The sequence below is a fragment of the Diaporthe batatas genome (assembly GCF_019321695.1).
Source record: "Diaporthe batatas strain CRI 302-4 chromosome Unknown Contig00012, whole genome shotgun sequence".
Lineage (NCBI taxonomy): Eukaryota > Fungi > Ascomycota > Sordariomycetes > Diaporthales > Diaporthaceae > Diaporthe > Diaporthe batatas.
Window position 1 is genome coordinate 961728 of NW_025408559.1, and position 26285 is coordinate 988012.

At 50.5% G+C, this 26285-nt stretch overlaps 7 protein-coding genes across 7 annotated transcripts; 5 read left to right on the forward strand and 2 right to left on the reverse strand.

Moving 5' to 3' along the window:
* Window positions 1-5451: 5451 nt before the first annotated feature.
* On the forward strand, window positions 5452-6718 carry KVR01_009954 (uncharacterized protein; the record flags this gene model as incomplete). The annotated part of the gene is made up of 2 exons (XM_044794472.1): window positions 5452-6083; window positions 6150-6718. Exons 1-2 carry the CDS (start codon window positions 5486-5488, stop codon window positions 6716-6718), a joined length of 1167 nt encoding a protein of 388 aa, XP_044641202.1. The 5' UTR covers window positions 5452-5485.
* A 2247-nt stretch (window positions 6719-8965) lies between these two features.
* KVR01_010041 (uncharacterized protein) lies at window positions 8966-10802 on the reverse strand. Its single transcript, XM_044789243.1, has one exon. It carries the CDS (start codon window positions 10687-10689, stop codon window positions 9028-9030), a length of 1662 nt encoding a protein of 553 aa, XP_044641289.1. The 5' UTR covers window positions 10690-10802; the 3' UTR covers window positions 8966-9027.
* Window positions 10803-14271: 3469 nt separating this feature from the next.
* On the forward strand, window positions 14272-16685 carry KVR01_009863 (uncharacterized protein). Its single transcript, XM_044795020.1, has 2 exons — window positions 14272-16562; window positions 16625-16685. Exon 1 carries the CDS (start codon window positions 14458-14460, stop codon window positions 16492-16494), a length of 2037 nt encoding a protein of 678 aa, XP_044641111.1. The 5' UTR covers window positions 14272-14457; the 3' UTR covers window positions 16495-16562; window positions 16625-16685.
* A 456-nt stretch (window positions 16686-17141) lies between these two features.
* KVR01_009975 (uncharacterized protein) lies at window positions 17142-17806 on the forward strand (the record flags this gene model as incomplete). Its single annotated transcript, XM_044782371.1, has 2 exons — window positions 17142-17153; window positions 17210-17806. The coding sequence occupies 2 exons, from the start codon at window positions 17142-17144 to the stop codon at window positions 17804-17806; spliced, it is 609 nt and encodes a 202-aa protein (XP_044641223.1).
* A 59-nt stretch (window positions 17807-17865) lies between these two features.
* Window positions 17866-20676, reverse strand: KVR01_010122 (replication factor C subunit 3). The gene is made up of 3 exons (XM_044788718.1): window positions 19228-20676; window positions 18503-19152; window positions 17866-18434 (listed from the first exon to the last, which is right to left on the reverse strand). The coding sequence occupies exons 1-3, from the start codon at window positions 19362-19364 to the stop codon at window positions 18043-18045; spliced, it is 1179 nt and encodes a 392-aa protein (XP_044641370.1). The 5' UTR covers window positions 19365-20676; the 3' UTR covers window positions 17866-18042.
* Window positions 19990-21732, forward strand: KVR01_009710 (uncharacterized protein; the record flags this gene model as incomplete). Its single annotated transcript, XM_044792373.1, has 1 exon — window positions 19990-21732. The coding sequence occupies one exon, from the start codon at window positions 19990-19992 to the stop codon at window positions 21730-21732; it is 1743 nt and encodes a 580-aa protein (XP_044640958.1).
* A 2374-nt stretch (window positions 21733-24106) lies between these two features.
* KVR01_009651 (uncharacterized protein) lies at window positions 24107-26030 on the forward strand (the record flags this gene model as incomplete). Its single annotated transcript, XM_044793038.1, has 5 exons — window positions 24107-24231; window positions 24295-25111; window positions 25208-25404; window positions 25475-25690; window positions 25763-26030. 5 exons carry the CDS (start codon window positions 24107-24109, stop codon window positions 26028-26030), a joined length of 1623 nt encoding a protein of 540 aa, XP_044640899.1.
* Between the last annotated feature and the right edge of the window lie 255 nt (window positions 26031-26285).

A 26285-nucleotide genomic window follows, 5' to 3' on the forward strand; every position in this document is an offset into this window, starting at 1 on the left:
TCCAGAGGAGACGTAGCTGTGATTTCAGTTTGGCTTTCGCTTTCAACGGAGGGGTGGCTAGCCGTCCGTGGTTGTGATGCCCGCTTCGAAGATAGATCACTCAGTGCGTGTGACTGCTTTCTTGCCACCGGTGATCTTGGTGTATTATGGCTCGCTGAAGGGAAGACGCCCGGGAGGCATTTGGAAAATATTGGCCGCAACGACGGTAAGGAGACGCAAACGACGCCGATAGTGCATTCGGTTATTATCAGCAGAAGAGATGTGACTAGGTTGTCTGCAGGGGCGAGTTAGCACAAAGCACGTAGTAGAGGGTTTACCGGAATGATCTGCAGGGCACATCTGGACTTACACAAGACGTCGATTGGCTTGCGCAACTGATGTAAGAATGCCAACCTTACAATACTTGCAACGCATGCCCTAAACATTTTCAATTATATGTTCCTTGCGGAATATGTCAGGGGGGGGGGACTCACAGGCCTCCCACGAAGAACAAGCAGGAAATAATAATTTTCTGCCTTTTCGTTATATTCAGGGACCATAGAAATCGGATAGGTACGGTGCACATTATGAGGTCGGTCACCGTGTTGATCGATGAACTGGCATAAAGGAAGTCGACGAAATCGAGGCACTGATGGTGTTCGTTAAAATGGCACTCTTGTCGGGGTTCTTCAACGTGGATGCTCACTTACCCGCCGATTGGGCATGGTGAAGTCCCATGTCGCCCTGATTGGGTCACATTGGAAGACTGTAACCGGAACTGAGGCCAGCACCAATCCGATCGTGATAGCCATTGTGATGAACATGATGATGCGAAGGCTTTGTTGAGGAAATACCCGTAGGTATGAGTTAATAATAGACAGTTTCGTGAAAGCGATGGCGCATGCGGATAGGGAATAGCTGACAAACATAAGGAGGATGCAATGTTTGACGGTGGGAAGTAGTGTTTTGAGATCAAGATTCCAGATATGCTGCCCAAGTCCGAACTTTGTGGCTGTCCCTGTTGTCAGAAATGAAAATGGAAAAGTGTGCGGCTCAGGGAGCAACAAGCCCCAGGCACAGGGAGAATAATCGCACCATTGAGAATGACACCGCAGAATGCCAACGTAAATAAGGTGGCAACGACTATCAGAGCTGCAGTAATGTCCGGCGAAGTCAGTCTCGCATGGCCATGCCCCGCTGGGCCAGGAATAGAGGAGCGATATACCATCGTCTGTGAATAGCCTACCGAGGACAACGCGTCGAACAATGAGGCGCGATACAACCACAACGGTGATCAAGACCGCCTCAACCGGCACAACAACCCATATCAAAGGAACCAGCGTTGTCTTATCCGCAAAGTTCAACTGAGCAAGTACGTCTGGAGGGAGGTTGCCTGGAAGCTGTCGAGGCAGCAGCTCAGGAGCTACCCTTGTCATGGTCTCCATTTCTGTTGCGTATAGTCGGTCAACATTTCACGAACACGACCTCAGGAGTTGCCAGAAGACATTATATGAGGAGGGCGTGGGGTACTAGAAGGCCAAGTCAGGAACCAGAGTGATGTGAAGGAGGGGACCCTTTTCCTATATCGGTACCGGCGTTGTCCCTGTCTCTCAACAAATCACATCGGTCTACTTGGCTCGTCGCGCTATGATCTGTCCGGCTTGAAGCCGCCTCCCAGTGAAGTTTGCAGTAGATCAAAGGTGGAGGACGCAAAAGCTCCCACGGATGCCATGATTTCACTGCCCATATAGGACAGGACAAGGATTACTTGGGACAGGGATGACAATAACATGCTTGATCCCGAGAGCTCAGCTTCTGCACTAATTGAGTAGCTCGCGCCGCCGCGTGAAGCATATATGAAAGCGTCCAGATGTCCGCACAGACCGACGGCCCGGCTAGGACGGGCGGCCCCAATCTACCTCTTCCCAGATTTGGGTCTCCCTCACGACAATACCCCCCTGTCACTTCTCCTCTCAGGGATGCTCTTTTTTGAGGTCATTGTATATCCGTCTTAGTTGCATGTCTGATGTGCCATCCCACGCTACCACCTTGCATGATGCAAAATACATATGTGATCATCAGCCTGTCAAGGGATCCAGGCATTCACGACATGGACAATATCTTTAACTAAAGTGATCCTGCTGGAGTGTATGATCACAAGTTTGACAGTTCCAGTCCTAGCTCTGGGAGCTGATCCAAATCTGCGGACTATGTGCCTGTCAGGGTGATGTGTGGTTTCGCTTCTATTCCGTATACGTCTGAGGACATACATGGCGCCTTCATACGGTGGTAAGCACTCAAGACCCCGCCCTACTAGAGAGGTGAAAAAGTGGTGGGTGGCGTTTTCATGCCTGTGAGGAGATCGGGGGAGTTTCTGGGGTCTGTGACAAGCTTGCCGCGGCTTGATGAGGTGAGCTTTGGACCAAACTTACACACTCGAGATGTGCACAAAGTGCAGATTAAATGCTGAGGGCCTGAGGGGTATTTCAATAGAACCCGTTCGCCTCTATTCCATCCCGAATCAGTAATTATGTATCTATTGACACTCTAAGTTCCGTCCCAATCTCGCAGGTGAACCATGTCTACAAATATGGCTAGGTCCGTGACTATCGCGTGAGACTGAGCTTTACAAAGTAAGGCTTACGCGAGTAGATTTTGCACTGCAACCACAACAACAACCCTTCATTTGTCTATGTCCTTTCCAATTTGAAGATCCTGGTCTGGGTATCCGAGACCCATGATCGTCAACGACCGGCGCACAGCATCGCTGGAGGGAGGCCTTTTTAGTGCTGACTCCCTGAATCCATCTTCTTGGACTTGGGCAGTGCGAAGGTAGACAAAGCTAGTTCCATGGTAGCGCTCGTACCTGGCACGGCCGGATAATCGTCTGAGGCACACTAAATTGACCCGCTCCATGGGGAACAAAGGGGCAGTGAAGATCTTAGTGCCAACCAAGTTCGATCTCGGCAAGTCGGCGCCCAGACGTACAGATGCGTCCGAGCTATGGGCGCAAGTCATGTCGTGAAATACGGAGGGGTTGGCATCTCTGACGAACAGCTTTGGGTCACTACGCCGCCTGCACTTAATTATCAGACGAAGACAAGATTGTAAATCACTCAGACTTCCAATGCCGTTTTCGGAACCTTCAACATGTCTCATCACAGTCCTCGTGAGCTGCAGCGAAGGCTGCCCCTTCCACGCTCGTCTTGTTATCGTATTTTTACATGGAAGTGCAGATGAGTACCGTACCTATGCACTCAGGTGGAGGCTGCATACTGTTCGTCCGACCATGATCAGGGCAGTGGTATTTCTGTCCTATGAATTTCATCCGATAATGTGCTCACCTCTGATCGGAACCGTTCATGCAGGTAAAAGCAGGGACCCCTCTGGCTGACGCGATCGGACTTGTTAGTAGGCTAGCCTTCTATACAGGCCCAGGACTAGTCCAGCCATCTCGAAACCAGGCGATACAACGGAATTTGAGCACAGCACCTTTGCAATGGACAGAAGAAGATCTACTTGTCGAGTTCCGTTTAGGGACTCGAGTGTGCTATTGCATCTCATGTGGCCGGTCACAAAGGCAACCACAAACAACGGAACAAGGGGAAGAACCCCTTTTCGGGGTTTTGGCCTTGTGTAAGCTACGTAATTGAAGCGAGCTACATACCTACTAGTAGGCAGGCATTGGTTGATCTCAGTGTTCAGACAGCGCTCTGGACCGATCTAGGAGTCTCTAGCGAACGCTGATGAAGTGTTCGTAATCTGAGACAACGTCAGTGATATCGGATCTGGCAGCATTTGCGTCTTTGTTGACATCACATCTGCATGAGAACCCACGTGTACCTAGGTAGTGTCATCTGATAACCCGAGAGGCTGCTTTTTGCCGTTAGATGTTTCCCTTATCAATCTTTGAACACTGTGATTGATTGAAAGCGGAAAATCGTAAGTGACGAGTCTGATGCACCTGAAATGGCTGCATCACATCCGTGTCATTCTTGAACAGCAGTTGGGGCGGTACTAATTACCTACTAAGTAGGTACCCAGCAGCGTACTTCGTTATTGTACATGCTCCCAACCCACCCCATTCAGTGTTTGACGCCCAGATGACCGAAACTCATAAATGGCGAGACCTCCATATGTTTCTGGTGTATGCTTTGCATCCAGCAAAAGGGGCCAGGACCAACCCTCTGTGTACTATTTGAAATATATTGTGTTTGGCTCGTAGTGCGTTCTGTTATAGAGGTCTAAAGTACCAATTAACATCCATTGGCGCGGGCATGTAAGCCATACACATAATTATCCTCGAAGGCTCACTGTTTGTTAAGTTTACTGCGCGCACATATTACCTAGATACCTAGGTTGGTTCCTCCATGAAGACCTTCGCCCATTTTGTGCATGGTTCTCAGATCTTGACGCCACCCCCCTGAGGGATTACTGAGTATGTAGACTTTATCAATTAGTCTTCAGGTAGTACATACGGTTGGGTTCTCGGGAAGCGGTGCGGCTGGAATGTCATCGTGGATTGAGACTGTGAGCACTCGAGGTCTTCTTTGTGAAGCCGTTAGACCCGGTTCAAAGCTGGCGTCGTAGCAGCGATTCTGACATGGATGATGAAACCTGACGAGGTTAGCATTTTCGAAGTCTTCTATGATCGATTCTATGAAATATGTGACTCTTGGGATCGGTTGGGTAAGGGTACCTGGGTAGATTGGGATTCCATCCCAGTTGAGATGTGAGTGTTAGCGTCGCGGAGTGCCGGTGAGTTGTGAACTTTTGAGCCTTGTCCTGACAATCAAGCCATGCGGTGCCTTATTCACAGGAGAGGCGACGAAAGCTTCCACTCACTCAAATCTGGAAGTCTCCCTGGTCGGGTGAGAACAATTTGTGTGGAAACCGAAGGCAGGTGTCCCGAGGTCGGTAGCTTGCTATCTACTTAAGTACCTACCTACTTAAGTAGGTATGTAGGTAGCGAGGGATCACATGGAGTTGTTAATACATTCAAGTGAACCCAACCCTGTGTACTACCCGGAGACTTTTGGTTGTTCTAACAAAAATTAGCTGAAGAGCGTACGCTACCTGGGTATTTGAAGTGAGACCGTATACCTACCTTTCTAGTCCTTACATACGCATCAGGGTGGATAGCTGGCAGGGAGATATTACAGAGCAGCTGCGTCGGAGGCTCCTGTTGGTCTACTCTTGTGATGAACAAAAGCTCTTGAAGAGGAATAACCTGTCCCTATTATTTCATGTGGAATATTGATACCAATATTCGATTGCCTTTTCTCGAAAAACTCTCAATGAAATCGAGCTGGCGGGCAAAGCCGTGGTGAGACGCTATCAGATGTTGGCTTACTCGCTTATAAATCCACCGTATTACCAAGCCACCCAGAATCATAAGTCCGCATATAAGCATCCCTTATGGACGATCGTTATAACCTCCATCAATTCCACTGTAATTTAGTTGCTGTATTACTCTTCTTCCGCTTAATTTCTTTCCCTTATCGCAATGGCGCCCATCCGCCTGGCCATCATTGGCCTTTCCTCGTCAGCTGTCACTTCCTGGGCCAGCAGCGCTCACCTTCCCTATCTACTCTCAGCACGCGGCCGCACCAAGTACGACATCGTTGCACTGTGTAATTCAAGCGTCGAATCGGCTAAGCAGGCTATTAACACCTACGGTCTCAACGTTGAAAAGACTCGAGCCTACGGCGATCCCAAGGCACTTGCTGCTGATCCTGATGTTGATCTCGTGGTTTGCTGTACACGAGTGGACACGCATTACGACCTCATCAAGCCCAGTATCGAAGCCGGGAAAGCTGTCTTTGTCGAATGGCCACTGACCCATGACGCGGCCCGTTCGCGGGAACTGGCTGAGTTGGCAGCCGAGAAGGGCACTCTTACAATGGTCGGGCTACAGGGCCGGCTAGCACCCGTGGTTTTGAAGCTCAAGGAAATTCTACACGGTGGAAGCTTGGGAAGGATGTTGAGTAGTGAGGTCAGGGCTCATGGCGGCACAATCGATCGCGAGATGGTTGCTGAGGGGCTGGGATACTTCGCGGAGAAGAAAATTGGCGGCAATATTTTCATGATAGGGTTTGCTCACAGTAAGTTGTTCGCCGCCTGCAAAATTATATCCGCCCTCTGGGAACGGGAGCTCACATTGATAAAAGTGTTCGACTATATCCAGTCGGTCGTAGGGGAAGCCACAGGAACTCATGCTCAACTTCAGCTGCAACGGCCCGAGATGAAGTTGCGAGACAACTCCATGAATACCATTACGAAAACGGTCATATCTGATGTGCCAGATCTGATCACAGTCACAGGGTCTCTGAGTGGCTCAGAAGTGACTCAAGAGGGGGCGACTTTGCTAGTCCGCTTCCGTCGCGGACAGCAATTCAAGGGAGAGCCCGCCCTAACTTGGCACATCAATTGCGAGAAGGGCGAAATCCGCCTCACTTCGCCTGGCGGCACTTCCATTCATGCGGGCTCTTATACTGATCCGGTGACAATCGAGGTGCACAACTTTGACGCAGACGAAGTGCGCAATATACAATGGGAATGGCCTAAGTGGCAGGAGGAACTCAGCCTGCCGATTGTGGGACGCAGTGTAGCAAAGTTGTATGATGCTTTTCACGCAGAGGCTGTCGAAGGAGGCCCACGGACATATCCAAACTTCTCAGACGCAGTTGAGCGCCACGAGCAACTAGCAAAGCTTCTGGCAAGCTGGAGCAGTGCTTGATGTGGATGGTGGAGATTAATACATTTTTCCTTTTGATGAGCTCTCATTCCAGCCACACGCAGCGTTCCGGGTTCATTAATATCTAGGACAGCCACAATTTCTTTGTTAGAAATTTCCAGCATCCGGGGCGCCTCTTTCTTCTTACTGATCATTTTGGTTGAACGTTTCCAACCGATGGTGTCCAAACTTCGGAAACGACTCCAACTCGGGAACATAAATCGGTATACACAGATGTTCATGAGTTGACCGCGGTGGCATTGAACACAAACTCAATCTCAAACGCCAATATGCGATTGTCAGTGGTTTATGCCGTGACACTCGTAGATCTTGGTAAGAGCACTGGCTTCATTACCCAAGCATCAAAGTTATAACCAAATGAACTTCACAGCGCTCGCTGGTCAGAACTGGCAAGGGGCCGTCAACGTCGAGATAGTACCTCCGGGGTCGGCAGACGCCAGGAAAGCACAAAACAATGTGCACGCAGTAGACGACGAGCAGAACACAAAACCCAGCAGCGCCCCAGATTCTTCAGCAGAGACCATTCCAGTGTTACCACCCTCGATCATGAGCGGGGCCATGCAAACAGCACATGCATGCATGATGGCTGGGGCATACGTCGTCGTGCTCCCACTCGGTGCAATTGCAACGCACATCGGTCCGCCAGGACGAGGGCAGGCCTACACGCACATATGCCTACAACTGGTAGGACTGTCCATGATTATCACTGGTTTCGGGCTGGGATGTTATCTGGCTATTGAGACTGGAATTGTAAGATCACAGTCTTGAAATAGCAGCTGATACGGACACTTCTGACTGAGAATCACAGAATTGGGACGCTGCACACCCGCGATTCGGTACTGTCTTGGTCAGCCTGACAGCTTTACAACCCATAATTGGCATTGTTCACCATTGCTTAGCCCTCAGCCATAAAGAGGTTTTGCTCGTATGGAATATTCATGCGTGGTTCGGCAGACTTTTGATGGCACTCGCCATAATACAAGGGGGTCTAGGCTTGCAGCTGGCCAACACTTATGTCCCCTCCCCTCCAGGAGCTCTTGCGGCATTTCTAGTCATCGCACTGCTTGTGCTTTCGATCTACGCCGTTGTTGCATTCAAACACAGAGGTCGTCGGAGGAAAAGAGTCGACACGCGGATAGCCGCTCATAAAGAAATGCAAGTTCAGAAGCAGAAGCAGTCTCAGTATCAGGGGCAACGACAACAGCCTGGTAATTCGCAGCAATTGTACTCGCCACTTCAGGTCGCTATCCCCACCACTCCTCTCTACCATCCGTCGCCCCAGACTCCAGCAACCAATAATTTCTCAAGGCCCATGACCCCGAGACCAAGGACTCCCAAAACGCCCGCTGTAGGATCCGCATCGCCATCGGCATACTAGAAGTGAGGAGGCAGCACATAGGAATGAGCCTGACAGTTCCGATATTTCTCGATGTGACTTAAGTCCAAACCTTTTGATGGGATGGACTTTAAGACAGAGTATGTTTAATTATTCCGAAAGCAGAAGAAACATCACACACACATGTTGGGTTCGTTGTATTAATAGATTGACGCTGACCCGGCTATCCTGTATCTGGCTCCCCCCACAGGAATGGCCAGAGCCGCTTGAATATTATCCTATACATCGCCATATATAGTGACCAAAGTGCTCGTATTGGGCAGACCTTCGAATACTGAGCGTCAGGTCTAGAACTTTCCAGTTTCACTTAACTTTCCAACATCTGGCCGTAGCACACCACAAGGGACTCCTCGACAGGGGTCTAAGTTGGGAGTGGGGCAAGGGAAAGATGAAAGGAATGATCGTCTTCTATTGAGAATATGATAGACTATGGTCATCCTCGGAAGTTGCAACCTTGTGGCTCGCTTTGTCTGTTGACCGGAAGTGGTCAAAGAATTTGCCTCCAGATGTCGTGATATTTTCAGTGCGGGTCATGGTTCCTTGGGAGAATTCAGGTGGTGAGGTCATCAAAGGCATCGGACTCTTTTTTCCCCCTTACTCACTTTCTCCTTCTTTTGAAACTAGAGTTTGTGTTTTCTTAATGTGTTACGGTCGCATGATAAAAACATGACCACCTATGTATCAAAACTCTCAAAGGTCACATGTGCACATAAGTGGTTTCGCTTCTATTCCGTATACGTCCGAGGACACACATGGCGCCTTCATAGGTACCTACGGTGTAAAGGTCACATACCTATGCTTTTTATGTGGGATACTCGGCCTAATGCATGATAATAAGGGCAACCTGGGCTATATTCTTGAAAGAACTCTGGCCGACCTGATGATTTCAACTTGGCTATCCAACGTTGCCCGTCAGCCGATCACCGTCTAGTAGGCCACCAAACATAGCCGCCTCCATCAAATAATTGATCTGCCAGGCGTGATGGTGAGCATGCGCAATTAGCCACTGCTCCTCGAGCACAAGACCATCATGGTACACCTGAGCTAGTGCCGTCGCCAAGGACTGAACGATTCCTTCCTCTCGGTCCGCGTCCACAATGCCACCTTTGGCATAGTTCACGGGCCAGCCGGCAAGACACATCCAGAGCTTTCGAAGCAGTTCTTTGTTGCGTGTGCCGGCCGTTTCTAACAGCCTTTCGACGCCATCACACAACTCTGCCCCATTACAAGCGACTTTCAGGCAACGGCTGTACCCTGTTGTGTGGTAGTTCACATCGAACACTTCGTCAAAGTCAGCCTCCCGTTGTCCCCCCTTGATGTCATCTCTGCGTATTTTGCTCCAGCCGAGGACTGCCTTGCGCAAGAAGGAACTCCGGTCGTTCAATATGTGCCAAACATAGAGCATCCCATTCATCCCTCCGCCTGGCTCAGACCAACGCTCGGTCAGACACCGCGCCCCCACAGCAGCAAATGCATCATAAACCCTCCTCAGAGCGTCCTCAGTTACCACTCCCGAGTTCGTAATGTCAGCCGTATTCAGACAGGCATTGGCAATTTCGCTGCTGCCCAAGTCGGAATGAATGTTTACAATGTCGGTCGCTGCACTGCTGAAGACCATATCGTCGTAGATTGCAGCTGAGTCGAAGCATCTTCCCATAGCCTCGGCAGCTATTCCCGCCCGGTTTGCCTCACAGAAGTGGACAACATGCGCTGTCTCACGGTCCATCTTCGCGGTGCAGCCATTCAAGCGAGTCTCATGTCGGGCTTCCAACTGACTCTTGTCATGGGTGTAGGTCAGGCCTGACTCGACAGCCCTGCGGCGCTCGAGTCCGAGTGGGATCTGTGACTTTGGGAAGGCAGAGAAGACGGAGGCTGACCTGTTGGACCTTGGCGATGATCTCTCAGATTGGGGTTCGTTGAAAGAATCTGTATCGATACAATAATTGCTGTACAGTACACGGGCATCGTAGGCGCCTATGAGCATGTTCATCAGGCCCGCTCCAAATAACACGTCCGTGGTCAGGAGTGGCGCAGGCCAGTCCTCGGCACCTAGAAGCTGAATGACCTCGTTTGAAGCCCGCCGCCGACCGCGGTGGCTGTCTGAAGAGATGCGCCCAAGAGCATGGTGTTCTCTCTTCCAAGCCATTAGGTCATCAGACAGACAAACGTCGATGATGTTGATACTGTCAAGTTGCTGTTGGTACGAGATATCGGGATCTGGACCATGTTGCTTGGACTGTGAATCACACTTGTCCTCGTCCAAGACGCGATACGCCGTGGAAACTGCCTTCAGGCCCTTGCTGATATTGCGTTCTATATCACTCTGAGAACCGCGACCTATGAGTATGCGCGCTTCTTCGTAACCACTGTGCTTCACATGCTGCTTGAATCTTCTCTCTTGATTCCATTCTTCTCCCCAGAAATATGGGGGTGTCTGTTTTTCGTCTGGCATGAACTCTGCCATGGCCTCGGAAATGCCCGTGGCTGGCTGGATGCTGTGTCTTTTGCGGACATGGCCTAGGTTCGCTTTGAGACAAGTCGAGATTGTGTTGCCCATTGCGCTCGAAGGCAGGTTCCGAGATACTGGAAAGTAACGGTATGGTGTCTATGGCTCACAGAATGCCGAAACCCCCAGCATTTTAGAGATCTTGTCATACTTATGCATCGGCCACCTGCGTGACACGAGCAAACATGGGCATGGGGGCCTGCATTGCGGTGGTACCAAGTTATGCATGTCTCGATAGCGCCATGCAATTCATTTTCTACGTTTTCGTGTCACACTGGCGGTGAAGAGATGGTAACGCAATCCGATTCGCAGGCAACCTCCGTGGGAACACAATAATTCAGCAGGATCAACGTCAGCCTGAATTATCCAACCAGATGCCGGATTGTTGTTTCCAACCGATATCAAAACTGTGCAACCTGCCTTCGACACTCAGCTTCCTGCACGTGGCCGTTTGCACAAAGCAATGCCAATCATGGCCAGGGGATAGATATCAATTGATTCCACATTGAAACCCACGAGGTCTAGATCAGCAAAAAAGAACACTATTCACTATGCGCGGGAGCCTCGCTTCAAATAGAGAAAACCTTATTGCTGTTTCAACCCCGGTCTTGGTGGGTGGGATCTCGAATTCCTTCCGACATTCCGAGATAGTTGGCCAACTCAACCACCCCTGCAGTCCACATGGTATAGGGGAGCCAAAGTATAGAAGGACGAATGGGACCTGAAGCCCCTGGTGATACTTCGCATTCAATGCCATCCTTTTCAGGCTCACACTGTCAAAACTTCTGAGATGCAGTGACCGCATAGGTAGTTCATTTTTGTCAATCCGTGGCCCTTTATCTTTTTATCAGACTGAACGCCTTGTATTTATGGAAGATTGGTTTTGGAGGGTTCTTTTACTCCCGATTCAGACCCATGTACGATTCTGGTGATGGAACAACGTAGAATTGTCTGCAGGGCACTCTTGCACTACAGGTCTGGCATTACAAATGGCCAGCATGCGCAAGTTTCCTGCTCCTCATGAGCAGATGCATAAAGAAGTGCAATCACATCCCATACTCCACCTATGGCACCTGCCCGGCATTAAGCTTGAAATTGACAATTCATGCAGTCTTCACGGGAGCGTCTTGATGCAGCGCATCCGTTTAATGTGGACAAAGATCTCCAAAGAGGATCTCAGGCTATTGGTCACCTGGGCAGGGAATTGACCCCAAAAGGATCGGGCACTGCAGCTTGGCCTCGCACTAATCTACATCGGATATGCCGCAGGTGACTTCATGGACACTGCCACTCTTTGGCCTCACTGGTGAAGAACGAAAAAAAAGTGTATTACTGTTCTAAGCTTCAACTACATTGCTGGATTTTCGATGGCTTTGTAAATACTTGAGTACAACATGGACTCCTCTGGTCCTTGATCAGCACTCGGAGGCGAATTATCTGCAATGCCAGGCCATCGAAGTTCGCCTGCCATAGAGCCCCATTAGTCTTGGGGAAAGAGACTTGCCACCGAGAAGGCCAGGGAGGACAATTCTGGCAATGAGTTGACACAAATAGACGTTATAGCCAAAATTCATTGCTATTTTACGGGTTGCGGCCGTGCAGCAGGAATTGTCGATGCATAGACGGGCGGCGTCGTCAGCCTACAGGAGGCGGTCTGCCAAACAGCGACGCTTATAGAATTGAGCGTACATCACCGCGGACGGAGGCCGCTTGTTTATTTCTGAGGAGAGATCCGCTCGTCCTCAACGCAGATTCCAGACGCCAGAGAATGCACTGAAAATGTGGGCTCGGGGAGAATAACTACCGAGGAGTTCCAGGCATGTGTGATTAGTCCAGATAACTTGCCGTCATTAGAGGGCGAACTTTGGGGTATTTACTTCACTTTTACCCATGCAAGTGCTTTCAATAAGATCCGTGGACACACAGTGGCTCCTGAGAAAAGCTCGTGAACCTCATAGCCAAGATCAAGGCACGCCCGAACCCAACACGGCCGGCAAACGTGATCATAGTCTTGAAGCGTTATTGGATTTACTTTTATGGCGGGCTTTTGAGCGAGCTAGCAATGATCGGCATTGCGAACATAGATTCTTGGAATGATTTCCCTGGATGCGGGGTTGGGTGGGAAGCACCATAAGTCAGTGCTTGGGTGAATGTGAATGCATCTGTAGCACGCTTGACCACGCAGGAGATCCACAAAGTGGGTGTTTATGGCAGCTGGACACTTCAGATTGCACTGAAGAAGGGGATCGAGGCTGGAGACAACGACCACTGTCATTTGCGTATAAAAGTCTACAAAGCCGAGTCCCTGATCAGAGTTGCGGCCGTCTGGGTGGCATTTGGCAGAACAGTGTATGTACGGTTGTCTCGCCTTGAGTTCCAAATAACAGGAGAAATTGGAGGAGCAGTTTTGGATTCATTCACAGTGAGATAAGTGGCAGAATAGATTTCTCAAGAGGAGGCGCAGAAGGCACAATACAGTGATGAAGCGACCGGAACTGCAAGGGAATACGCGGCACTAATGGCTACAATTAAAGGCCCCACTTGGCCAACATTTTACGTCAATAAAGCATCACATGGGCCTGGGCACTAAGTCATCTGATAATAAGAATACCTAGATGTGCTATTAGGACCTAGGTGGCTCATACAAAACGGAGTGGTTGGCGCAACTGATCTCCGTGCCGAGGAATTTTATACGCGTTATGCAGAATTCTTTGGTCTTCTTTTCTTCCCATGCACGAAACTTTGAACTTGAAAAGTGCTAGGACAAAAGGATACCTAGGTACCTAGAAAGCCAGCGAAAGTTGACGGATGGTCTTATAACGTGATGATGAGGCCATTGACCTCTTCAGATCCCCATCACATAACCAAGTCGTGAAACCTCCGGGCAAAGAGTGTCACAATAAAAGAGCGTTGACCGGCATCGGAGGATGCTCGGTCGTTGAAGTTCAATGCCAAATATTTTCTCCATGGACGAACAACACCATGCGTGATATCAACCAATAGAAGTAAATAGCTGCAAAATACCTAGATTCTGTCAATCGCTGGCAGCATTAGGTCTCCGGCACTAGCGTGTCTGAACCACTGTCTCAGAAAAACGAAGCAGAGCCCCCCCCCTGTAAAATTACCCCTGTCAAAATTTTTAAAGGTTTATTAAAAAGTAGTCTTTTTTATATAACTTTCTTAATATTTAACTTAAAAATATAAAGAAAATATATTTATAATCCTTATTAAAATCTCTATATATCTATATTTTTAGAATATTTATTATTAAGTTTTTATTATAAGAGGTATAGAGACTACTAGGTTGATAAGATAAGAAGATGCACGGACCTATTAGTTAGTCCTATAAGTAATCAATCTATAATCCTAATAATATATAAACTTTAAATAAAAATAATTTTAAAAATTTAACCTTATAAAGATATTTATAAGAATTATAAATATATTTTTTATATATTTTTAAGTTAAGTATTAAAAAAGTTATATAAAAAAGACTACGTTTTTAATAAACCTTTAAAAATTTTGACAGGGGTAATTTTACCAGGGGGGGGCTCTGCTTCGTTTTTCCGAGACAGCAGTGGACTGCCAAGACGAGCTGAAATATTTTCCCGCATATTCAAGTTGAGCCAGCTGGGACAAACGTCAGCCGCAAAAGTCCACAGCTCAGAACTCGGAGTCTTCGAGTCAAGAAGTGTGTCCACGGATGCTCAAGCCGTGCCAACCTACTCTTTTCTTCTACTCCACTTAAACAGAACGGGCATCGTTCTTGAGCTAGGTTTTGGCAAGCACAAACTCAGACCCTCGCAGTTCTCTACAAACATGGCCTCCCCGCCCTTGTACACACCGTTGGACCCATCGAGCAGGCAGATCAGGCTGCTGCAGGTGGACTGCTCTGAAATCGACGATGAATCCACACCGGTCAGCTGCAGAATGGTGACAGCCTCCCTAGATGATGCTTCACTCGAGTATATCGCACTCTCGTACGTTTGGGGAGTCAACATGAGCCAGACGCCACTACTTATCAATGGCACCAAATTCAAGGCCACTGGGAACTTGTTTGACTTTCTGGCTCGTTACCGCAAAATAAGCTGCGTCATTCCGAAGTGGGAGCTGGCAAACTTTTCCATTTGGATCGACGCAGTTTGTATAAACCAGGACGACTTTCCGGAGAGGAACAGCCAAGTCCAGATTATGGGCTCAATATACCGATCCGCAACGAGAACTATCTCGTGGCTTGGCCCTGATGATGACCAAAGTGAGAGCGCCTTAACGACTCTGAAGGATATATACCCCAAGATGATGGATTCCATTCACAAGAGAAATTTACTCGGGTGGGTTGACCCTCAGCAGACGAACCTCTGGCAGGAGAATGAGAAAGGCGCCGGTGCAACGAGCCTCACTCGCAACAACTTCTGGCATAGCTGCCAAAAGATCCTTCAGAGAGCTTACTTCACTCGCTCGTGGATCACTCAGGAGCTTGTCTTATCACGGAATGTTGTGCTGCTCTGCGGGCAGCAGACCCTCCCTCTCATCGCCTTAACGATCGTATGGTTATGGTTGCATCACATCGAAGGCCTATCGTGCCCCCCGCACGTGAATGCTCGCTTATGGTCATTGTTATCGACCCGGGAGGGGCGCAGAGTCATTAGTTGGGGGGTGCTCAACAAGCTTCCCAACTTATCCAACCTCATGAGAGATTCAAAAAATGTGCCGGAAGAGGGTCTGGCCCTGATCTGGCATGAGCTTGTGCTTCATGCGCGCATTCAGCAAGCTACTGATCCTCGGGACAAACTCTACAGCGTGTTGGGGTTGCTCGATCGGAAGTTCAAACCAGACTATGCTGCGTCAATTGAGGACGTGTTCTGCAATTTTGCAAAAGAGAACATTGATGCGGAGAAGCGATTATCTGTCCTGCGCGAGGCCGGCCATGGCACGTTCTTCGACACCCCCGAGCATCCCCGACACAACTTGTTCGTGCCCTCTTGGGTCCCGGACTGGGATGCGCTGTCCAAAGAATTCACCTGGGGTCTAATCTACCATGGCGAATACCGACTGTGCGCAGACGGCAACCGGCCCCCTAGGCTTCGGAAAGTCGGTGATTCAGAAACAATTACACTGTCGCAGCAACAAGATGGATATTGTTTCAAGATCGTCGGCAGGACCTTGACCGTAGTGGGGCTGATATGCGACAGTACCTCAGCTGTTCGTCGACTGGCGGGTAGTGACTACAGCTCTTGGGCTCCATTCTGCGAAGAGTATATCTCGAGCCGTGGCGAGAACGATCGTTACGTCACGGGGATCCCACTGCTCCAAGCGTTGGCAAGAATGCTATTCCTCGACTTGGATCCAATCACTAGGAAGAACATTGATCATTCGACACCATTGGATGACATGCTTAAAATATGTGTTCTTGGAATCCTCACTCTAGGATCTCAAGATCATCCGCCTGCTCCCAGGTTCGGCATCACTTCTCACTCGATTCTAGTCGATAAGTTTATTGGCTCTGGAACGTTGGGAAGTCGTCTTCTTGAATCGGGAACACTACCAGAAGGTCTTTTCGACGCCTCAACCCTGAGTAATCATGTCTCTAAGCTCACATCAAACTGGCTTTCGCTAGTAATGAATTATGTAGCATTTTGGACATCTGACGGGTTTCTAGGCTGGGGCCCCCCAGGAATGAAGGAAACCGACCATGTCTGCGTCATTATTGGTTGCGACGTACCAGTAGTGCTCAGACGTATTGATGACCATTACATCCACATTGGGCCATGTTGGGTATTAGGAATCATGAATGGGGAGGTCATTAAGGATGCCTCAAATGGTGCCTCTGATTTTGTCACTTTTGACATAGTATGAGCGTCACCCCCTGGGAACGCATAGGTATGGGCCAGAAGGTAAATAAGAAATAAATTTTGTGTACCTAGGTAGGTAGCTCTTCAACAGCACAAGGTTGAATTTCTAGTTAATCTCTAAGCCTTCGCAAAAGATTTGATACATCAGGATGTCGGTATCCACCGATTGACAGACATCATGACAAGGGCTTTCCGGTGCATCTTTCGCCGGTCATCAAGGACCTGATGCTCATGAAGCTATGGATGGATCTTGACATCTACCGATTCCGCACTCAAAACTCGTCTGCACAGAGAAAGTGTAGGGTTAAGACAAAGATTTGCTTGCAATGACTTGGAAACCAAGGCGATTGCCTGCGGGAGGGGCATAAAGGATCATGCATCGCAGTCACGGCTAGAATACACGGAATGACACCAAGAACTGTCTCCTGTTGCGTGACGAAGGCCTGTGGGTGTGTCACTAAACTCATCCATGCCGAGCACTTACGGGTCGAAAGCATATAAATACAGCAGTCCGATATTTCGTTAGCAGCTGTCCCACCAGAATCCCACGCTCAACAAAAGAGATTATTGCGACTTCAAACGTTCGACAACCGAGTCTCAAATCGTGAGATCAAAAGACTGGAAAGAGAAGACCCAACAATTACAGAGATAATGGCTAGCCAAGTTCATTCCAACAGAATTGACACATACCTGACCAAGAGGAGTTGACACCCCACCAGCGGGCCCTGTGGAACATCATCTGCTGGAACTACGCAGCCGATATCTGCAAGACTCTCGAGAACACAGAGCACGTCCACAATGACGTGCTCCATTACCTCTACAGCATCTTGGAGGCAGCCAGAGCCAGAGAACCGTCGCAACTCATTGCGAGGCTCGCAAGCCTCCCGGACACGACAGCAAGGGAAATGGTGGGTGCCCTGGAAGCACTCAACATAGGTCACGCAGGGTCCGACCCGGACGGAGGGCCGGGCAAGGGCAAGATGAGACAGAAAGATGAACTGGAGGGGAAGCCGTACTTCCACAGCGCCGAGCGCGAGTGTTTCTGGCTGATAGTCCTGGAGCTGTTTAAGGCGGGCTACCTGGGCGCCAACACTGACGGGTCCTCGCGGGAGGCGATATCGAACTTTGATGCTCTGCACTACTTGTACAGGTTGGACGTTGAGGATAGGAGGTGCCGGCGGAACGAGGAGATGGAGCTGAGGAACCCCAGCCACCGTTGGTATCACGAGACGTCTGACAAGCAGGTAGTATGGTGTGTGAGAAGGATGTGGCCCCTTGTCGAAGACAAGCTTGAGGGCAGGGAGAGGGAGGCATGAGGGCACCAAGAGGGGAGATGTGCACAGGGGACGCATCGGGGGTTCCGGCACCACGAGCATAAAGTTCACAGGCCCTGAAGCCTGTTTGGTTAATATGAGCGATCGTCTACCAATTCGGCCAGTAAAACCCTCGGGTAGTCATTCAAGCTTCCAGATCCCCAACTCCATAGCATGCAATATCGTCCATGTCCCATACATTACGTTTGCCCAGGTGTGTGTTGTGCCACTGCCGTCACTCAGCCCATGAGCTCAACGCCGTTTCGGATGGCGCCGACGACTGCGCCGGTCTGAACTGATTCTGAGCCTCCTCCTGCCATCCGGTGCTCGATCTGCGAGAGAGCATCCAGCCATGTTATCATGACCTCCGGCTTGACTTGCAGTTTAGCCACCTCTTCCGACAAGGAGGTGATGATGTCAGCGAGGGCGAGGCCCCTGGCGGCCTTCAACGTGTTGACAGTTGTCAGGCAAGAAGTCACGTCACTGGTGCTCAGCAAGGTTTGCAATATGTCTTGGATGGCATCTGGAGGTGGCGCGGCGATACAGTTGTAGATGGTCTCGAGAGTGATGGTCTCCCTGACAATGTCCGCCTCTGCTATCTTGGGGGCGTCGCGTGGCTGCAGCGGGGTGCCTAGAGCCTGGTCAGCCAACCGTATTCGAGGAAGAAATCGAAGAGGGTAGGTATGTATTCGGGCTTACTGGAGGCATGGCAAGCCTGAAGCACATTGAGTGCTCGCCGCATATCACCTCTGCTGAGCCTCACGAGAGCCTGGGTGGCGTCAGAGTCGATCTTGACGTGCTCCTCCTCGATGACCTTGTCCACAAGCACCCTGATGTCGGCCTCTTTCAGGGGGCTGAACCTGAATCTCGTGCATCGCGACAGCAGGGCCGGGGACAGCTTGTGCGAGTAGTTGGCAATAATACAGAACCGAGTGTTGGCCGTGTACTTCTCCATGATGCGGCGCAGAGCCATCTGTGCTGTATTTGTCATTGCGTCGGCCTCATCCAGGATGATCAGCTTGTAGGAAGCCAGGCTGCTGCTGCCGCCTCTTCCGGCGCCCCCAATGGTGAATATCTGCTTTGTTGATGCAAAGGTCTTGATTTGCTCGCGCACTACGTCGATACCACGGTCGTCGGAGGCGTTCAGCTCGAGAACCATCTGCCTCATGTTGTCGGCGCCGTAGATGCGGCGGGCGAGCGCAAGGATCGTGGAGGTTTTTCCGGTACCGGGAGGGCCGTAAAGGAGGAGGTGAGGAAGACGGTTTGAGTCGACAAACTTGTTGATGGTGGCGAGGATGTCTTGGTGGCCAGAGACGTCGGCGAGGGTGGCTGGACGGTATTTCTCAACCCTGGCGCAGTTGTGAGTGACAGATCGAAAGACCACACACAGTATTGTGTGCTCCGGAGGGACCCATCCTACTCACCATGGCAAGCTGTCCTCGGCCTCGACGGGTAGGTTGGCGGCACTTCGTTTGCCTTTGGCAGTGTTGTCCGACGAGAAGGTGATGTCCTTGGACGGTGCAGGGACGTCAATGTCCATCTCATCCTCGAAATCCGACATTGTGGAAGGTTGTGTGACTTCTGCCCGGGCGTGACCAACAAGATGCTGCTGCTGGAAAGGGTTGAAGGCGGGGGACTGACTGCTTGATGATGAGGTTGGTTGCAACTTCAACAGCCGGTGGGGCTTCTGCGCTGCAGTGGACGCGTCTCGTCGCGTCAGGGTGCTAAAGAGCCCAAGGCAGACCCACCCCTGACCCTTCAGACCCCCCTGTCTTGGTGCATTGACCAGCGTTTAATCAGAAGCATCTTATCATGCAACGACCCTATGCCCTCCATCACCTTGATAACAGCCATCAGCCCTCGTCATAGACGCCTTCCCTCCTCCACAGCAATGCATCCTCTCCGTGTTAGTGCGATGCACCCCGCTCAAGGCCGAACACTCGACACCTTGCACCAGCCTCCGCTGGGAAGGTCGCAGCCGGGTAAGACTTGTTTGCTGTGGTGATGTAAGTGACAAGGAAGCACAAAAAAGAAGAAGGGGAGATTGAGATACTCACTGCCTTGACGAGATTGATATGGCCTGGATTAAAAGGATTAAAAGGATTCAAACTTCCACGTCTCGCATCTCTGCGCTGCATGTAATTGTCACTGCCTAAGTAGTGACCAGTGCCCCCTTACTTACAACCATGTTGACGGCCACAATCTTCTCACTGCTGCGAGCTGCCTTGCTCGTTGAGGCAGCAGTTCCCAGAGCCAAAGACACCTTTCTGCGACATACCCAGCTACCTCGTTCTGGAGGGTTGAATGCTCGCCAGATCGCCAGTATCAACGGCTCTGACTACCCACCATCGTGGATGACAATACCAGTAGACCATTTCAACGCTTCCGACACCCGCACATTTCAGAACCGTTACTGGTACAACGCGTCTTTCTACAGGCAAGGTGGTCCCGTCTTCTGGTTTGATGCTGGCGAGCAGAATGCTCAGCCCCTGGTGCCTTATTTCCTCAACGAGGTGGCAGGGCCCTCGGCCATCATGGCACTTGCTCGTCGGTTCGGCGGCATTGCCCTGCTCGTTGAGCACAGGTACTACGGCGGTCTGGACCAAGGCAGCTATCCCTATCCCATCAACACCACCACCGGAGAACTTCTTGACCCTGTCGGCTACAAATATCTCAACACGGAGCAAGCTCTCGAGGATACCGTATACTTCGCACACCACTTCCAGGCCCCTGCCAACCTCAGTGCTTCTCTTTCCCCCCGGCTGACGCCTTGGGTCTGGCTGGGCGGCAGCTACCCCGGAATCCGCGGTGCCCAGTTAAGAGTAAGGAACCCGGACACCTTCTATGCGACCTGGGCTTCGAGTCCGCCTACCGAAGCAGCTGTGGATATGTGGACGTATTACGCACAGGCTGAAAGGAGCATGACCAGGAATTGTTCGGCTGATTTGACTGCAATTACTCGATATGTCGACGGTATCCTCGCCAACGGCACGAGTGAGGATGTAACATCTGTGAAGCGACAGCTTTTGTCTGCTGTCCAAGCGTCCCCGTCGGATCCAACCCCATCTGTGAGCGCGGAAGATGTGGAAGGGCTTGACAACGCAAGTGTTGGCAATCTGCTGCTGACTCCTTTGGACTTTTATCAATATTTCGGATTTCAAAATTCGGTACTACATTTCTGCGACATTTGGGAGACTCAAAACCGTACAAATGTTTCCACTACAGATAACGGTGGCACCGCGCGGTCCATTGCCCCCGCCTCAGGCCTGGCACTCGAGTACGATACTGGTACAGCGTGGAATTCCTACCTTGTTGCCCTCGCGGAGTTGAACTACGACGAGGTCGTTTCAGCCAATCCAACAGATCCAGTGCAGGGTTACAGCTGGACATACCAGTATTGTTCCGAGTACGGGTACTACCAGCGAGGGAACCCAGACAACGAGCATACGATCCAGTCGCAGTTTATCAGCACAGACTACTTTCAGGCCAACTGCAACTCCACCTTCCCCGGTATTCTCCCAGCCAGCCCGGACGTCGAAGCATCAAATAAGTATGGCGGCTGGCTAATACAGCCGTCCAACACAATGATGACTGGGGGTCAGTACGATCCTTGGCGCGCCTTGTCGCCTGCCTCCACGGAACGGGGATCACCAGGTAGGATGACCACGCAAATCATCCCGCACTGTAACCAGCCGCCTGAGGACACCGACATTTTCGGCCTGATTTATGATGGAATGGTGCATGTCAGTGATATGAGGGCGTTGCTCAACTCCAGTGATCTCTACCATCAGAATTTCTCCACGGTCGGGTTCAGTAGCTACATAAGTACGGAACCATATTTTGCAGGAACAGCGCTGTTCGAAAGGGCTTTGGAAAAATGGCTGCCGTGCTTTGGGAGCAACGGGTCCAACGCAGCAAGTATCATGTGAACATTCGAACCAAGTAGTAATGTGCGGTGAAAACAGCCCTGGAGCTTTATTAGAGGTCAGCTGACAACGACACTTGAGCAAATCATAAAGCAATTGTGGCGAATTTTCAGATGCCGAGAAAAGCGCTGGAAATCCGTGAGGCTTTTTCCAAAAAGGCCGTTCAAGTCAAGCAACCTAGTTTCACGCGACGCATGCGAGGAATAATCTCTCCATTGTCTGTCGGGGAGTCTCCTGCGCCATGCCATGAATTGCCGGGCTGGAAGTGATTCACACACATTTCTTATTCACTCATTACGACGTCTCGGCACCTGAGACTACCGCGCATATTCTGTGTGTGCTTTGAGTGAGGCTGACAAGCCTAGCTTAGCATGGCAGCCCAACCCGGAGTTTTCGTGGATTGGCACAATTGAAGCGTGGCCAGAAGTGTCTGCCAGAGGGGCAGGGCCTCTCGAGGGAAAGTCAGGGACAACTCAAGGGCCTAGGAAGTGATGCCATCAAGCCGCTTTTGACACAATCGCGCCAGAACAGCCGCGGGCTTGACTAGCAGGACCTCCCGCGCGGGGGTTCTGGGCCCTCGGGCACTAACCCAGGCCGCACATCGGATACTAACGAATGGCCAGGTATAAGTATATGCAAGAGGAAACGGGAGATGCAAAGGCGTCGTAAGGGGGCGTAGCGCCACGTGGTGGGGGGTTCCGCTGTTTAGGTCGATGGCCTAGGCCCGTCGTTATGGAGCAGGAAAGGCTACATAGACAATTGGGTAGGTAGTCATAACATTATTTTCCTGGCTGCCAGCTGGCGCCCGGCTATGACTTTATTTGTCAACCAGGTCTATGTACATTGGCTAATAGCCGACTGAAGCAGTAGAATGCGTTGTGATCTCTTGGGCAAATTCTAGATATAGCCTGGGTCCATACGAGAATCTTGAATCGGTCAAAGCAATGTGCAGTGCATAGCTTTTGAGCTACATGCAGAATTCAAATGTTTCATCAGCCTTATGGGTCGGGTCACCCGCGATCGTCATTAAGTACTTATGCAGGACAGGCACAAGTTGTAGGTCCAGGGCGGGCGGTACGCCGAGCTGAAAGCACAATGTGACACCGGTTAGTGAGCCGACAAGGTGTCCTTGTCTGTAAATAAGTATGTAATGCCAACCTTTTCTGAGTTGGCGGGCATTGTGATCTCACGAAATGAAGCTCATTTGAATCCGGGTGCACGCGATAGCACGCGAGTACATGGCCAGACCAATTACACCTTTCCTTATACATGATTCTGCACAGGTAATAGTTTAGATCCCATTTTAGCCAGAAATTTAAGCTTATTGCTGATGTGGTTCCATGGGTTCTAAGTAGAGTTCCACATGAAATCCATACTAGTAGAGTCCGTACATTTAGTCATCTATGCCTAGCCGTGGTTCAAGTATCGATCACGGAACCCCGGAGAGCTCGAGCACCCTCTAGTACATCGCGTGCTTTGCCCTGGACCCGGGGTCTTGAATATCTTGAACAGCACTGAGGTATTACACTTGCCGGTATTCCTTTCTTGCACGCAAGGCTATCGAAAGATCTCACTACTAGTGAAGAAGTTTTGTAGCCTATAATCGGCTGACTTTGAAGCATATTGGAAATGGCTTATGGAGGAATTTTCCGAGTACAGGCAGAGACAAAGACTTGATCAGTCTCGAGAAAGTGCACGGTGCTAGACGAGTCGCCTGCTCTAACAGTGGGCATACCGAATGCCTGGATTCACAAGGTTTTGGCCCATCCCTTGGCAGGACCAACTAGTGGGGGCGGCTGGGATGCGGTCAGGTTGATGACAGCGGACAGCAGGACGAGACCGGTGCGCCGTGGTCGGCGGGCCCGGTCCGCTCCTCTCTAACGAATTAAAGCTTTTCTGCTTACTACTACCCGAGGAGAAAAGAATTCACAAGCTGAGCAAAAGTAATGTGTCACACTGTCCCGCAGCTAAGGTTCTCGCGTGTGCTCTAGCAGTATTGGCGCCGCGGCGTGGCCTCTTGGCCGCGGGTCAGATCAAGCTCTACCAAGACACCAAGTCTAAACTCGTTCGGTTCCAAGACTTTCCAAGATGCCTATCGCAGAGATCATAGAGTCAATTGAGGGTAGCTTCTCATTGCGTGCTCAGCCTTGGGCATTTCACCATCATGAACAAATTACAATGTGGAATGCGGTCGTTCACCCATAGTCTTCATATATATGAAAGCGAGTTCGTGAATGCGGACAAAGGATGCGATGACTCGTAGAAGGATCCTGGCTTAATTGCAGCACAGGCCACTCGTCTCTGTAATCTTCTGTGACAGTTTTGGCCTGCAAGTTTACCAGAGAGCCTCGCGGGATATTGCTACACGGGAAACAACATGTCGCTGCCCGACAGGAAAGAAGTCCTGCCCGGCCCAGACCCTATTCATGCGGCCGACGATGAGCAGTCCCTCCACTACGAGGTCAACTGGACCAAAGAGGAGGAGAGTAAGGCCAAGAGAAAGTAAGGGTTCAACTCAGTCCATCTCCACATTTCTCGAATGGGTGCTGATACAATCTTGCTCAGGCTGGATCTTATCATCATGCCGATCCTCACCCTAGGCTTCTTCTGCTTGCAACTCGACAGAGGAAACATTGCCAATGCAATTACAGACAAGTTTATGGAGGACGTCGGAATTGATCAGGACCAGTTCAACGTAGGCCAGCAGATGCTCTCGTTGGGAATTGTCCTGTTCGAGATACCCTCCAACATGATCCTCTATAGGGTCGGGCCTGGAAAGTGGCTCACCCTCCAACTATTCCTTTTCGGCTTTGTTAGTCTTTTCCAGGCTTTCCAGCATGGGTACGGTGCCTTTATTGCCACTCGTTTCCTCCTGGGAGTCACAGAGTCTGGTTTCATCCCAGGCGGTCTCTGGACACTATCAACATGGTATACCAGAAAAGAGACGGCGAAGAGAGTCATGTTCTTCTACTTCGGAAATCAGTTCGGGCAGGCCTCGTCAAAGCTTCTGGCGTACGGGATTCTCCACATGCGTGGTGTGGGCGGCAAGCCCGGCTGGTGTCAGTATCACCTTTTTCCTCTTACGGATCCTCGCCTTTCAAGTTTTGGATTTTTTAGAATGCAACTCTTTGGGATCCTTAGTATGACTAACGTCACTACAGTCTGGCTTTTTGCCATCATGGGTGCCTTCACCGTGTGTTGTGGTTTCATTTATGGCTTCCTCTTCCCGGACTCATTCAGGAACCCACATAGCACTTTCTTACCCTTCGTGCCGATTTTCAATGAACGGGAAGTCCACATCCTGCGCACACGAGTCCTGCTCGACGACCCAGCCAAGGGCAGAAAGAAGAAGCGCATCGGGCTGCCCGCGTTCAAAAAGGCTGTATGTCATAGTCCCCCCTCCCGTAGCTGCACGTGCATTGTATAGGACAGCCACTCCAAGGTGGTTCACAGAAATAAGGACTGACCGAATCTTTAGTTCTCCAATTGGCGTCTCTGGGTTCATTTCCTTATTACGCTCTGCAACAACGGGCCGCAACGTGCCTTCGACACCTACTCGCCCTCGATCGTCAGCAGCTTCGGCTTTGCTGCCCTTACCAGCAATGCTCTCGCTTCGGTCGGTCTGTTCCTCCAGATCCCAGTGTCTTTCAGCTTTAGTGTGATATCGGATCGTTTGTAAGTCAAGCCATACTAAGCCTCCTGGGTTTTGAGAAACGATACTAACGGGGCCTTGTTATGCAAACAGCAACAAGCGTGGCGAGACCGTGATGGCCGGGTTGAGTCTGCATCTCCTTGGCTATGTCTTCAATCGCATCTTCACGGAACTACGTGGGCTCCGAGGCGTCCGGTATTTCGGTGTTGTCTGGACGCAGACATTCGGCACATTCCCGCATCCGTTGAACATTGCCTGGATGTCCCTGACCTGCACAGATTCGGAAGAGCGAGCTCTGGCCATGGCAATGTAAGTCTGTCTGTCATAGAATGTGATGAAAGCACTTGCCCTCTCAGCACTGGTACTGACACGGTCAATTAGGGTTATTATGGGTGCCAATATTGCCGGTATCTATGGTGCCCAGATATTCCGCGCGGATGACAAGCCGCTGTACCGCCGCGGTTTCGGTATCGACATCGCTGTTCTCACCGTTGGCGTTACTCTGGCGGTGGTGCGATACTCGGATGGCTGGTTTCAAAAACGACGGGCAGCAAAACAAGGGCAGCTTGCGAATGTCGACTCGGGGAGTGAGAACAACTCGCAAGTGGGCGAGAAGAGCAGTCTCCCACGAGTACAGCCGGGCAGCTAGAGTGTTCAGGCACTTGATTGTGACACAAAAGCTGCACCGAATGCCACGACACACTACCTAAGTCCGTCGGCTATGCCAGATGCTGCATATACTATATCAAACATGATTTATTGGCTTGACAAAGCGTTGATATTGAAGCAGTAAATAAGCGAATGAAATTTCTCTTTCATAAAGTCTCACCCTTCATGAACGCACGTACGATTATACACATGCACCAACAAAACGTGTCTGACCTTGTTAATGGTCGTGAGATCT

Coding starts and splice junctions, on each gene's coding strand:
- KVR01_010041 (XM_044789243.1), bottom strand. CDS start 10,689: ATGGGCAACACAATCTCGACTTGTCTCAAAGCGAACCTAGGCCATGTC.
- KVR01_009863 (XM_044795020.1), top strand. CDS start 14,458: ATGGCCTCCCCGCCCTTGTACACACCGTTGGACCCATCGAGCAGGCAG.
- KVR01_010122 (XM_044788718.1), bottom strand. CDS start 19,364: ATGTCGGATTTCGAGGATGAGATGGACATTGACGTCCCTGCACCGTCC. Junction 19,153..19,227: donor GCCGAGGACAGCTTGCCATG/GTGAGTAGGATG, acceptor CAACTGCGCCAG/GGTTGAGAAATACCGTCCAG. Junction 18,435..18,502: donor TCAGGCTTGCCATGCCTCCA/GTAAGCCCGAAT, acceptor ACCAGGCTCTAG/GCACCCCGCTGCAGCCACGC.